This window comes from Aotus nancymaae, unplaced genomic scaffold (genome assembly GCF_030222135.1).
Source record: "Aotus nancymaae isolate 86718 unplaced genomic scaffold, 86718_ANA_hifiasm-v0.15.2.pri h1tg000039l, whole genome shotgun sequence".
Lineage (NCBI taxonomy): Eukaryota > Metazoa > Chordata > Mammalia > Primates > Aotidae > Aotus > Aotus nancymaae.
This window is the reverse complement of record NW_026988453.1, coordinates 6,074,819-6,087,685: the sequence shown is the minus strand read 5'-3', so window position 1 is coordinate 6,087,685 and position 12,867 is coordinate 6,074,819. Positions and strand designations below refer to the sequence as shown.

Genomic DNA, 12,867 nt, shown 5'->3' with positions numbered 1-12,867 from the left:
TTTTCTTGTTAGATGTCTTAAACAAGCTTTTCTCATTCAAAAGATAAAAATCTTACTTAACAAGTACTCCATCATTGGCAGAGAACAAACAGGCTTCTTCTGGTTGACCTTTTGACTAGCTCTTTTTCAGACGAGTCGGATTGTTTCAGTATTGGTCCCCAACTTAGGGTTCAAAGATGTTAAAACCTTATGAGTTCTCCCGGGGGAGAAAGACTTTCTAGGCACAAAATAGTGGGAGAAATCACAAAGGATATCAAGTCAATATTGACTAAATTAAAAATCACATATAAAATTATGGCAAATTAGGAACATAGGTTTGGAACAACACTTTAAAGTGTTAAAGGGTTGTCCCATTGCGGTGGCTCATGCCTGTAATCCCAGCACTTTGGGAGTCAAGGAGGGTGGATCAAGGTTGGGAGTTTGAGACCAGCCTGACCAACATGGAGAAACCCCGTCTCTATGAAAAATGCAAAATTAATCGGGTGTGGTGGCACATTCATGTAATCCCAGCTACTTGGGAGGCTGAGGCAGGAAAATCACTTGAACTCAGGAGGCAGAGTTTGCAGTGAGCCGAGATGGCGCCATTGCACTCCAGCCTGGGCAACAAGAGTGAAACTCCATCTCAAAAATAAAGTAAAATAAAATAAAGGGGTAAAATCGCTTGTGTCTAAAGAGCTCATAAGAATGCACGAGACAGGGGCAAGAGCAGTGGAGAGGTTGAAGTGGGCGGATGTCTTGAGCCCAAGAATTAACCACCTGGCCAACATGGTGAAACCCTGTCTCTACTAAAATACAAAAATTAGCCGGAGGTGGCGACTCATGCCTGTAATCCTAGCTACCGAGGAGGTTGAGGCAGGAGAATCATTTGAATCCAAGATGCGGAGGTTGCAGTGAGCCGAGATCACACCACTGCACTCTAGCCTGGGTCACAGAGTCAGACTCCATCTCACACACACAAAAAAAAAAAAGAAAGAAAAGAAATTAGTGGTTGCAAGTACTCAGGAGGCTGAAATGGGAGGGTGGGAGGATGTTTGAGCTCAGGAGGTCGAGGCTGAGGCTACAGTGAGCCATGATTGTACCATTGCACTCCAGCCTGGGCAACAGAGCAAGACCTTTTTTCTAAAAAGAAAAAAAAAAGAATACATGAGAGAAACAATAACGATTGGAGTGTACAGTTCACAGAAGGGCAAGTAAAGCTGGCTACTAAATATAAGAGGGAGTTCAACCTAATTAATAATAAGGTCTTATTAGTAATAAAATAATAATTAAAAATACAATTTTTTTCCTACCAGAGCGTCAGAGTTTTAAAAACAATATCCAGGGCCGGGCGCGGTGGCTCAAGCCTGTAATCCCAGCACTTTGGGAGGCCGAGGCGGGTGGATCACGAGGTCAAGAGATCGAGACCATCCTGGTCAACATGGTGAAACCCTGTCTCTACTAAAAATACAAAAAATTAGCTGGGCACAGTGGTGCGTGCCTGTAATCCCAGCTACTCAGGAGGCTGAGGCAGGAGAATTGCCTGAACCCAGGAGGCGGAGGTTGCGGTGAGCCGAGATCACGCCATTGCACTCCAGCCTGGGTAATGAGCGAAACTCCGTCTCAAAAAAACAAACAAACAAACAAAAAAACAATATCCAGTGCCTCAGAAAGTAGCATGAGTTGGCACCTTTATGGTGTTGGTGGGAGTAACAGCTTCAAAAAGTCACCTTATATCAAAATGATTTTTTTTGAGACAGAGTCTCACTCTGCCTCCCAGGCTGGAGTGTAGTGGCGTGATCTTGGCCCACTGCAACTTCAACTCCACTTGCTGGGCTCAAGCAGTCCTCCCACCTCAGCCTCCTTAGTAGCTGGGACTACAGGCGTGTGCCACGATGCTTGTCTAGTTCGTTTGTTTGTTTTGATACAGGTCTTACTCTGTCACTGTAGTGCAGTGGCATGATCTTTGCTCACTACAGCGTCCACCTACTGGACTCAAGTGATCCTCCCACCTCAGCCTCCCAGATAGCTAGGACTTGGGACTATAGGTGTGCACCACCAAACCTGGCTAATTTTTTGTATTTTTAGTAGAGACAGGGTTTTGCCATGCTTCTCAGGCTGGTCTTGATCTCCTGGGTTCATGCAGTCGCCTTCCAAAGTGCTAGCATTACAGGTGTGAGCCACCATGCCTGGCCCCAAATTTTTTTTTCTAATTCATGTTCATTACTCAGCATTCTTCCCATTTCTTTAAGAAAACAATCAGGAAAAATTTCGTATTCAGGTTATTTATCACAAGAGTTATTTATGTGATTGTTTATAAGCCAAAATTATGAACCCTGAAATGCCTAAGAACATTATAACCATGTACTAAAAGAGTTATTCATGTATTTGGAAAATGAAATAAAAACATCAAGATACAATATAATGTAGTCCCATTTGTGTTTTATAAATATGTAGAAGCGAGGCTGGAAGGAAATTATGTTACATTTTGGTGTGTCTTTGTATTGTGGAACTATGAGTAATTTTTTTTCATAATACTTGTGTTTTCCAAGTTTTTTAGCAGTAAAAATGTGTATGTTTTATAATCACAAGGAAAATACTTTTTAAGTCTTTTTAACAAGGAGAAGTAATATGTGAGTGGGGATGGTGATTATGCTATCCTTTAGTAATTTTTAAATTTTCTAAGAGAAAATCATTTTTATGCTAGAAAATGCTGAGCAGGCCAAGATTTGACTAAAATTATATCCATTCATTGTGAAACACTGGTGCTCATAGTTATCAAAAGCTCTGTTGGCAGTTAGGGGAAGTTAATTACTTAAACTCACTTTGGTAGACAGTCTGTCAAAACACAGGATCTGTCAGGGAAAAATAATGAAGAGAGTCCTTCACAGCAAAGAAGCTTGGGAATCAGTTATCAAAGGTTCCCAGTCATTTAGAGCCATAAAACCCCTGAGTGGCTGGTTTTTGTGGCTCATGTCTATAATCCTAGCACTTTGGGAGGCCAAAGTAGGAGCATCAGTTGAGTTCAGGAGTTAGAGACCAGCCTGAGTAACATAGTGAGACCTTGACTCTGGAAAAAGTGTTTTTTAAAAATAGCTGGGTTTGGTGGCACACACCACATTCCCAGCCACTCGGGAGGCTGAGGTAGGAGGATTGCTTGAGCCTGGGAGGTCAATGCTGCAGTGAGCTGAGATTGTGCCTGGGTGACAGAGGAAGCCCCTGTCTTTTAATTAAAAAAAAAGATTCTCTGCATTCGCTGCAGGTGTGAGGTTGGGTGCAGGTGGCTGTCTGACAGCCTCGAGGCATCGACAGACAGACGGACGGAATGACTGACAATGCCACATTCCCACAGGCCTCCATCTACCGCACAGCAGGCTGCCACTGCCACCACCACCAATCCCAAGTCTGACGGCATTCTGGCTATGACTTTCAAGATTGTTCTCCTTTTTGCAGCACCTATGGTTAAAGGTCCTGTGGGGCTATATTTTTCCTTTAAATTACTTCTTTTCCAAAGTCTGAAGTTAATGTCCCCTGAAGACAGCACCTTTTATGAGACCATTGTTGCAGTGGTTGGGCTTCATGTGGTGCTTCATAGTGTGGAAGGAGGGCTTGCCCCAACGGTGGGAAAACAAAAATGAATAAAGCACTTCTTCAGAGTGTAAGTGTGGGGGTGGGGAAATACCTAAAGGGTTGTTTGTTTTTCTTGTTCGTATTAAATGTACTTTAAAAAAAAAAAAAAGGAATAGCGGATGGGAAGGGAATTAAGTATTTACTGCAGCTAAGACTTCGGTAAAAATGGGGGTTGGGGGAGGGTTAACATTTTCTGACCACCTGCACGTGCTGAGTGCTTTTCATTAAGGACAGAATATTTTTGACTGAGGATCGTGTTTGGCTGATGTAAATATTAATGCCAAAATAGGAAGCAAGGATGAGAGCAGCACTGTAATTAGTAGTCGAATTTATTTCATATTAAAATGCGTCGTGGCATAATTTTTATGGCTTGGCTCAAGCAACAATTTTCAGAGTGCACCCGCATTGGTGCTGCTCACAGAGCAGTGGATGGGCTGTTTCTGCTTCCTAACTCTGCCTACTATGTGGCCTATTGTGATGATGAAGTTGATAAAGTAGACCAGTATCAACGACTAAGTCTAGAAGACCTGGAAAAATTGAAACAGGTCCTGAACCCCTCTTTTTGGTAAGCCAGAGTTCTGCGTGCGGCTACACTACAGATAAAAAGAAGCAAGCGGCCATTTCCGCACCCTGCGAGCTGTAATGCGCAGTCCTGAAGAGGATGCAAAAGATCCCCTTCAGTGCATTGCAGAGATGCTACAGATCACCATCCAAGCCATAGGATTGGAGGTACCCATAATCGAGAAGAAACCTGAGAGGAAGAGCAGTAAACCTCACGCAGACATCATTGGTATCAGATCTCAAAACCAAGGGTCTTTGGCCCAGGGAAAGAATTTTTTGATGAGCAAATTTTCATCTCTAAATCAAAAAGTGAAACAGACCAAATCCAGTATAAATATTGGCAACCTTGGAAAGCTAGGAAACTTTACCAAACCTGAAACAAAAGTTAACTTTCTAAAACCAAACTTTAAAGTAAATCTTTGGAAATCAGATAGTAGTCTTGAAACAATGGAAAACACAGGAGTGATGGGTAAGGTTCAGGCAGAGTCTGATGGGGACATGTCTTTAGATAAGGACTCATACCACCCTATGAATTCCTTACAGATTCTAAGTCTGATGAAGACAGGCAGCTAGCTAATTCATTAGAGAGTGTAGGGCCAATAGATTATGTTCTTCCTAGTTGTGGTATTATTGCTTCTGTGCCTCAATTAGGCAGTTGGTCCCAGTCTCTTAGCAGCACTGATAGTAACTTAATTGATGCCCCTTCAGAGATAACTGTTGTCATGGGAGTGGGCTTGGAAAAGGCCAGGAATCTCGTGTGAAGCAGAAGTCCTTCTGCTGCAACTTTTCACCATACACATATTGACTGGCTTTGCCAAGCCTCTGGATATTTACTGCCACAGATTTGTGCAAGATGCACAAAACAAAGTGACCCACCTATTAGACACTAGGTCTGTGTCTCAGCAGGCTAGTCAGGAAAGAAATCAAATCACCAAGTTTCCAATGAAGAAACCCAATCAGAATCAACAGAACAGACACCTTCTCAACTGTCTCAATTAGATGTGTCTCTTTCTGCAACAGGCCCACAGTTTTAGTTGAGCCAGCGCATTCAGTTGCATCTCAAAAGACCCTTAGTTCCGCTTCCAGCATGCTTGAACTTGAGACAGGGCTTCATGTACCTTCTCCTCCAGAGAGCAGTAGCAGCAGAGCAGTCTCTCCCTTTGCAAAGATTTGAAGTTCCATGGTCGCGGTTACTAGTATTACCCAAGCTGGACTAACCCATGGGATAAACTTCGCAGTGGCAAAAGTTCAGAAGAGTCCTGCAGAACCTGAAGTGGTTAATGAAGATGAAGTCCAGCAAAATGAACTTAAAAGTGTGTTTATACAATGCCAGACACACATAATTCAGATTTAGCTTTTAGCCATAAGAATTCTTCCATGACTTTTATTTTAAAATATGAGAAGACGTTTTTACCTCTTGGGTATTTTAATTGTACTGTCTGAATCCAGGGCCCACAAATTCTGTTTATTGAAAGGGTTTTAAAAGGAGTCTGAACCTGAGTAGATTTCCAAATTTTAGAGTCAGGACTGCAGAAGTGCATCATCCTAGAATGTGTAGACCTGAATAGCTTATACACTACAGAGCACTTTGGTTATCTGAAAGTAATTCAGCAACAGGTCACTTCGGGATATAACCTGAACCTTTTTTTGTAGTGGGGTGGGTAGAATACATTAAGTAGACATAGGGCTGGACATGCAGATACTTAGGGGATTAGCATTTTCCACAATTTGTTCTCTTTGTTCATTCCTGCGTGTTACCTCTACAAAATAAAGTATACATTTAGTTTTTAGTGACTTTAACGTTTAAGATCAAGACCCTGTCTCAAAAAAAATTCAGTCTGAAGCACAATTGTGCTGAAACTGGTCTTCTGACTATAACCCTGACCACACAGAACCAGGGCCGCCTCTATAATCCACACAGTAAGAAAGTTGCACAGCATATTCCAGTAAGTATTTAGAGCTTTACTCTGTTGAAGTAATTCTCAGCTGAACATTATGTCTGTTGTAACTTTGATGAGCATTCCATTTTTCTTTTTTATTAGTGGTATCTTTTTTTGTGTGTGTTAAATCTTGTGATTATTAAAGTACCATTGTAATTTAAAACAAAACAAAACAAACCTCTGTGCAAATCACACCAAAACCTCTTACCAAGTTCTGCTGTAAACAGTTACCAGAATGTTTACGTGGGAAAATTTCAGCCAACAGGAAGTGTTGCCAGTTGTCTAGGTTTTGAATATAATCTATTTCCTTTCTACTTCTTTTCTCCCACCCTTCAAAAGGTGCCTGAATGAAATCATATAAAGATAGAGTGGGAGTTTTTATTTTATTTTGAGACCATCTTGCTTTGTCACCCAAGCTGGAGTACAGTGGCGTGATCTCGACTCACTGCAACCTCTACCTCAGCCTCCGGAGTAGCTGGGACTACAAACACATGCTACCACACCTGGCTAATTTTTCTATTTATATTTATATTTTTTTGAGAGAGAGTCTTAGTCTCTCACCTAGGCTGGAGTGTAGTGGCGTGCTCTCTGCTTACTGCAACCTGCATCTCCCAGGTTCAGGCGATTCTCGTGCTGCACCCTACCAAGTGGCTGGGACTACAGGTGTGTGCCACCACACCTGGCTCATTTTTGTATTTTTAGTAGAGATGGGTTTCACTGTGTTGGCCAGGCTGGCCTCAAACTCCTGACCTCAAGTGATCCACCCATGCCTCAGCCTCCCAAAATGTGATTACAGGTGTGAGCCACCACGCCCGGCCTTCTTTATTTTTTGAGACAAATTCTCACTCTGTAGCTTAGGCTGGAGTGCAGTGGCATGACCTTGGCTCACTACAGCCTTAACCTCCTAGGCTTAAGTGATCCTCCCTTGTCAGCCTCAGGAGTAGCTGGGACTATAGGCATTTGCCACCACACCCGGTAATTTTTTTGTATTTTTTGTGGAGACGGGAGTCTCACTGTGTTGCCCAGCTGTCCTTGAACTGGGCACAAGCAGTTTGCCCACTTTGGCCTCCCAGAGTGCTAGGATTATAGTCGTGAACCACTGTGCGCAGACTCCTTAGTTTTTTGTTGTTGTTGTTTATTTTTTGGTTTTGGTTCTGGGGATGGGGTGGGGAGTTATATAAAGCAACAGAAGTAAGAGCTGAAAAATCAGTAGAAAACTTTAAAATTTGCATAGCACAGGAAGTACCTCTTGGTTGGTGTGGGAATTTTTTAATTAATTAATTTTATTTATTTATTTATTCTTTTTTATTTATTTATTTTATTCAAGTGTGACTCCAGACAGGATCCAAAGAGGAGATTTTCAGTCTCTTCTCTGGGTTTTATGGAGACTTAATTTACCCTTCTGTGTTAGCCTCTTCAAGCACTAGGTCAACCTTAAAAGGGCACAGGAAAGGGCAGGGACTTTTTATTCATACTTACATCATCTGCTGGCATCATATTCCTCTACAAGGGAAATGTGTTTGGATAGAAGGATCACACTTACCTTCTCTATTCAAGTCAGGAAGAGAAGAGGTGGAGTACAAAAGGGACTAATAGGGGAACTGTGCTCCCAAGGAAGAAACAACTTGTGGTCCTAACTTCTCCCAGATTGAAGTAATTTTAGGCAGACATAAAATTAGTTCAGTCATGAAGAACTCTTCATTCATATGCTTTGGTTTCTTTTTTTTTTTTTTTTTTTTTTTTTTGAGATGGAGTCTTGCTCTGTTGCCTAGTCTGGAGTGCAGTGGTGCAATGTAGGCTCACTGCAGCCTCTGCCTCCTGGATTCGAGCAATTCTCCTGCCTCAGCCTCCCTAGTAGTTGGGACTACAGGTGTGCACCACCACACCCGGGTAATTTTTGTATTTTTAGTAGAGACAGGGTTTCGCTGTGTTAGCCAGGCTAGTCTCGAACTCCTGACCTCAGGAGTTTGATCTACCTGCTTTGGCTTCCCAAAGTGCTGGGATTACAGTTGTGAGCCACCATGCCTGGCCATGCTTGATTTTCGAAGGAGCTGACTCCTGAGACCTACTTGCTGGCTCACTTTGGAGAGGGTCCACTTTATTTGGCAAGTATGTAAGACAAAACCTTCTTAGAAAAGCTGCATGGTTTATATGTAGGTATATATGGTTTATTAAGAAAAATCTCAAACATAAAAATAGTAATATAATGATCCCTTATGCCCATCACACAATTTTAATAGTTGTCAGCATGTGGCCTATTTTATTTATTTATTTATTTATTTATTTAGAGGTGGAGTCTCGCCTTGTTGCCCAGGCAGCTAATTTTTATATTTTTAGTAGAGACAGGATTTTGTCCTGATTTTGCCCTGTTGGCCAGGCTGATCTTGAACTCCTTACCTCAAGTAATAAATCAACCTCAGCCTCTCAAAGTCCCAGGATTACATGCATGAGCCACTGCACCCAGGCTATTTTGAAGCAGGTTCCAGACTGGATATAATTCTATCCCTGTGTGTCATATTTCCACATATATCTCTAAAAGATAAGGAAAATTTTTTTAAAACATCTAGAATGCCATTATCACTGTTTAAAATCACACATTTCCTTATTTTCTTAAGTACATGTTTGTGTAATTTTTTTTCCCATAATTTTTTGTTGTTTGTTTTTGAGTACTTAATGTTGTTCAAATCAGGATCCAAAGTCCACACATTGCTGTTGATTTCATATCTCCTTCAGTCTCTCTTAACCCAAAAGGTTTCTATCCTGTTTTGGTTTTTCCTAGCCAATTTATTTCTTGAAGAAACCAAGCTATTTGACCTGTAGAATTTCCCACATTCTGGACTCTGCTGTTGCATCTTTGTAGTGTCATTTTACATGTTCTTCTCCCATGTATTGCCTGTAAACTAGTGGTTGGACTAGAGGCTTGGTAAGAGGCTCAATTTTTTGGAAAAAAGACTGACTACATGGTAGTATGGTCCTTCCTATTCTTCACCATTAGGAAGCACACAGTGTCTCACAGTAATATATTAGCTTGTGTGTCAAATCCATTACTTCATTAGGGGTTTATCTGTGCTTCCTGTCAGCTTCAAGGTACTGCATTGGCTCTTTCAAGTCCAGGTTACTTGTAAGATTTATAAGATCACTTTGGTCTCCTAGATGCTTCCTAGTGATTGAATTTTCCAAAGCTCCAGCTACCTATTCTTTCATGAGTTCTAGTGGAGCACACGCACAGGGAATTTTCTCAAAGAGACTTTGCTCTTTGAAAAAAGCCTAGCTGGGTGCTGTGGCTCATACCTGGAATCCCAGCTACTTGGGAGGCTAAGGCAAGAATATCACTTGAGGCCAGGAGTTTGAGACCAGCCTGGTCAATATAGTAAGACCCTGTCTCTAAAAAATAAAAATAAAAAAAAATAAGAGTCAAGGTAGGCAATATTTTGTCAGAGTAAGGCCTTAGAGGAAAGGATAGGATATAAAGGCTGTCAGAATAGCTTCTTTGGGAAAATAGAGAAAAAGACTTTTCCTTTAAATCTCTAGTCATTTGTTGCCTGGTAGTTTTGATGAATCGGCCGGCACTGTGATCATATAGTTGACTAAATTGGAGAAGTAAATGTTCAGGAAAAGAGATTTTAGGCCAGGCACAGTGGCTCATTCCTGTAATCCCAGCACTTTGGGAAACTGAGGTAGGAGAATCACTTGAGGCTAGGAATTTGAGATTAGCTTGAACATAGCAAGACCCTTTCTCAATTTAGAAAAAGATTTTAAGTCCATCACTTGGATCCTAAGTTTCAACATGCAACTTTTTTTTGTGACAAGGTTAGGAGAGTTCTTACTACATTACAACAACAAAAAACCTTCTAATGTTCTGCAGCAAGAGAAAATTAAAAAAAAAAATAAACCCTCCCAATTTGAGTTTTTCAGGCTGAGAAGTGCAGAGAGTGCCTTTAGCCTCTCATCTGCACTTAAGACCTCAAGTATTATGTCAGCCAGTCATCTAACTGGGTTGAAATGGTAGAGTGTCATGTTGAAGTTTGCCTTCTAGAGTTTTAATGTTGTCCAGAAATTTAAGTTTCAGAGACTCAAGAGCTACAGCCTCAAGGAGAAATAACTCCCCATTTGACAGCCTTATGATTATCTCCTATTTCAGATTGTATCCCTCAGCCACATAAAACAAGACATCCTAGAACTGTTTCTGTTTACACTTCCCTGTGACTAGTTATCCATCCAGGGATGCTGAACTAACCTATCTTTTCTCTACCTTGTCTTCAGGAGCCAATGAAGTGCTTTTGGTGGTTGGGGGTTTCGGAAGCCAGCAGTCTCCTATCGACGTGGTAGAGAAATATGACCCCAAGACTCAGGAGTGGAGCTTTTTGCCGGTAAATAATGGTGAAACCATTTGTTGGGAGGGAGCTTAAATTCCTCAGTCTCTGGCTCCAGATCATAGCTAATCCAGCCGTAAGAGTAGAAAAGTCTAATAACAGGTTGATTCTTACAACAGTCTTGTGCACATAGTAGGTACTCAGTAAACAGTTTTTGGCTGTTTAGATTAGAAGATTATACCTTAGAAATGTTAGTGGCCCTGTGTCAAGTTAAATCAGATGGCCACCACTAGTTAGGTGCTTTTCTAAGCTGTCTTTATAATTCCCAGCACATTTCATTGGTCATGTTTTGTTAAACTGAACCCAATGTTAAATTGTGTTGAATTGAACCTAGTGTTCAGTTGAGCTCAGAAGTTTGGACTGAGCGTGGTAGCTCACACCTGTAATCCCAGCACTTTGGGAGGCTGAGATGGGAGGATCTCCTGAGGCCAGGAGTTCAAGACCATCCTGGGCAGTATGGTGAGACTCTGTTTCTGCAAAAAAGTAAACAAAAAAATTAGCCAGGTGGTGCATGCCTGTAGTCCTGGCTGCTTGGGAGGTTGTGATAGAAGATTGCTTGAGCCCAGCAGTTCGAGGTTGCAGTGAGCTGTGATTGTGCCACTGCACTCCAACCTGGGTGACAGAGTGAGATCCCAACTCAAAAAAAACAAGTTTGTATCTGTCTCCCTCAGCATGTCTCTCAGTGCTGAATGAACAATAGTAATTTCTGAGAAAACATGGAAATCCAATCCTCCTACCTTTTAAGGTTCTTATAATAAATCCTGGCCCTTTGATTAGCAATGTGGGAACATTTTTCCACTGTATGGAAGGATATCAGTCTCTTAGCCCAGTGCCTAATGGAAAAGGAAGGAGTCAGATACTGGATAACAGAAAGCTGTTAAATCTTTTGGAAGCCTTGGAAAGAGGCAGATACGCAGAAAGCTTACATCTTTAAGAGATCCACAACAAGCATTTCCTTCAGTAGGTAGCCATCTGGGAGCCACTTGAGGATGAACCACTCAAGGAGGGTTCATGATGACAGGTGAAGAAGCATAGAGGTGTGTAGATACAACAGGGAAGATAGCAAAAGGTAAGGCCCGAAACTTGCCTAACTGAAATGCTCTGTACCTCTTCTCTCCAAATCCATAGAGCATCACTCGTAAGAGACGTTATGTGGCCTCAGTGTCCCTACATGACCGGATCTACGTCATTGGTGGCTATGATGGCCGTTCCCGCCTTAGTTCAGTGGAATGTCTAGACTACACAGCAGATGAGGATGGGGTCTGGTATTCTGTGGCCCCTATGAATGTCCGACGAGGTCTTGCTGGAGCCACCACCCTGGGAGGTAGGCTTGATATGCAGGGCAATATTTCCATCTTACTGTGGCTGGACCAGGGTTTTTAACCTCTCATGTTTTCTGGCAGGAGCATGAAATATGGAGGAAAAAAATGAGGTCAAATATTATTATTATTATTATTATTATTATTATTATTATTATTATTTGAGACAGGGTCTCTCTCTGTTGCCCAGGCTGGAGTGCAGTGGCGTGACCACGGCTCACTACAGCCTCAACCTCCCCGAGCTCAAGTGATCCTCCCACCTCAGCTTCCCAAGTAGCTGGGACTACAGGTGTGCACCATCATGCCCAGCTATTTTTATGTATTTTTAGTAGAGACAGGGTTTCGCCATGTTGCCCAGGCTGATCTCTAACTCCTGAGCTCAAGTGACTCACCTGCCTCGGCCTCCCAAGGTGCTGAGATTACAGGTGTGAGCCACTGCGCCCAGCCGACAAATACTCTTTTTGCTTTCAGAAATATCAGTGTAATAGAAGCTGTTCAATATTCATGGATGTTTCAGTACCGACTATAAAGTTGGCAAATCAAGTTCTAATGTGCTGGATGGGGAACTGGCACTGGTTGTATTTTTGCAAATTCCCAAGTGGTTTTTGAATGCTTCTAAGGATTTTATTTTACCCTATTCTTTTTAGATGTCTATCTTGTCTGTAAAACTTAATTGACTTATCTCATTAAAAAATACTTTCTTTTTGCTCTCAGACTTTTAAAGGACACTTGAAAATTTTGTAGAGGAAAGAGTTCTAGAAATCTCTCATTCTCTAATAGTCTGTAATTTGTTTATTCTGATCAGATATGATCTATGTCTCTGGAGGCTTTGATGGAAGCAGGCGTCACACCAGTATGGAGCGCTATGATCCAAACATTGACCAGTGGAGTATGCTGGGAGATATGCAGACAGCCCGGGAAGGTGCCGGACTCGTAGTGGCCAGCGGAGTGATCTACTGTCTAGGTACTGAGTCTGCGATGCAGGAATGGGAGAGAACTCAATGGGTAGTAGATTGTGGGTAAGGGTTCCTTTTTAGCAGAATGAAGTTCATAGACTTCCCTTCAACT

The 12,867-nt window shown here is 41.9% G+C and overlaps 1 protein-coding gene, 1 non-coding gene and 1 pseudogene across 2 annotated transcripts in view; 2 read left to right on the top strand and 1 right to left on the bottom strand.

Annotated features, from left to right (window-relative positions):
* Positions 1-12,867, top strand: part of KLHL12 (kelch like family member 12) — a 37,824-nt gene that overhangs the window by 22,578 nt on the left and 2,379 nt on the right. The window contains exons 7-9 of the mRNA XM_012459455.2: positions 10,371-10,477; positions 11,609-11,804; positions 12,605-12,763. Coding sequence (XP_012314878.1) covers positions 10,371-10,477; positions 11,609-11,804; positions 12,605-12,763 — 462 coding nt within the window. The remainder of the gene's footprint in view (positions 1-10,370; positions 10,478-11,608; positions 11,805-12,604; positions 12,764-12,867) is intronic.
* Positions 3,951-9,504, top strand: LOC135268215 (phosphatidylinositide phosphatase SAC2-like; annotated as a pseudogene).
* Positions 7,432-7,553, bottom strand: LOC135268256 (small nucleolar RNA SNORA26). The gene has a single exon (XR_010336527.1). It is a non-coding gene; the product is annotated as a small nucleolar RNA SNORA26 (small nucleolar RNA).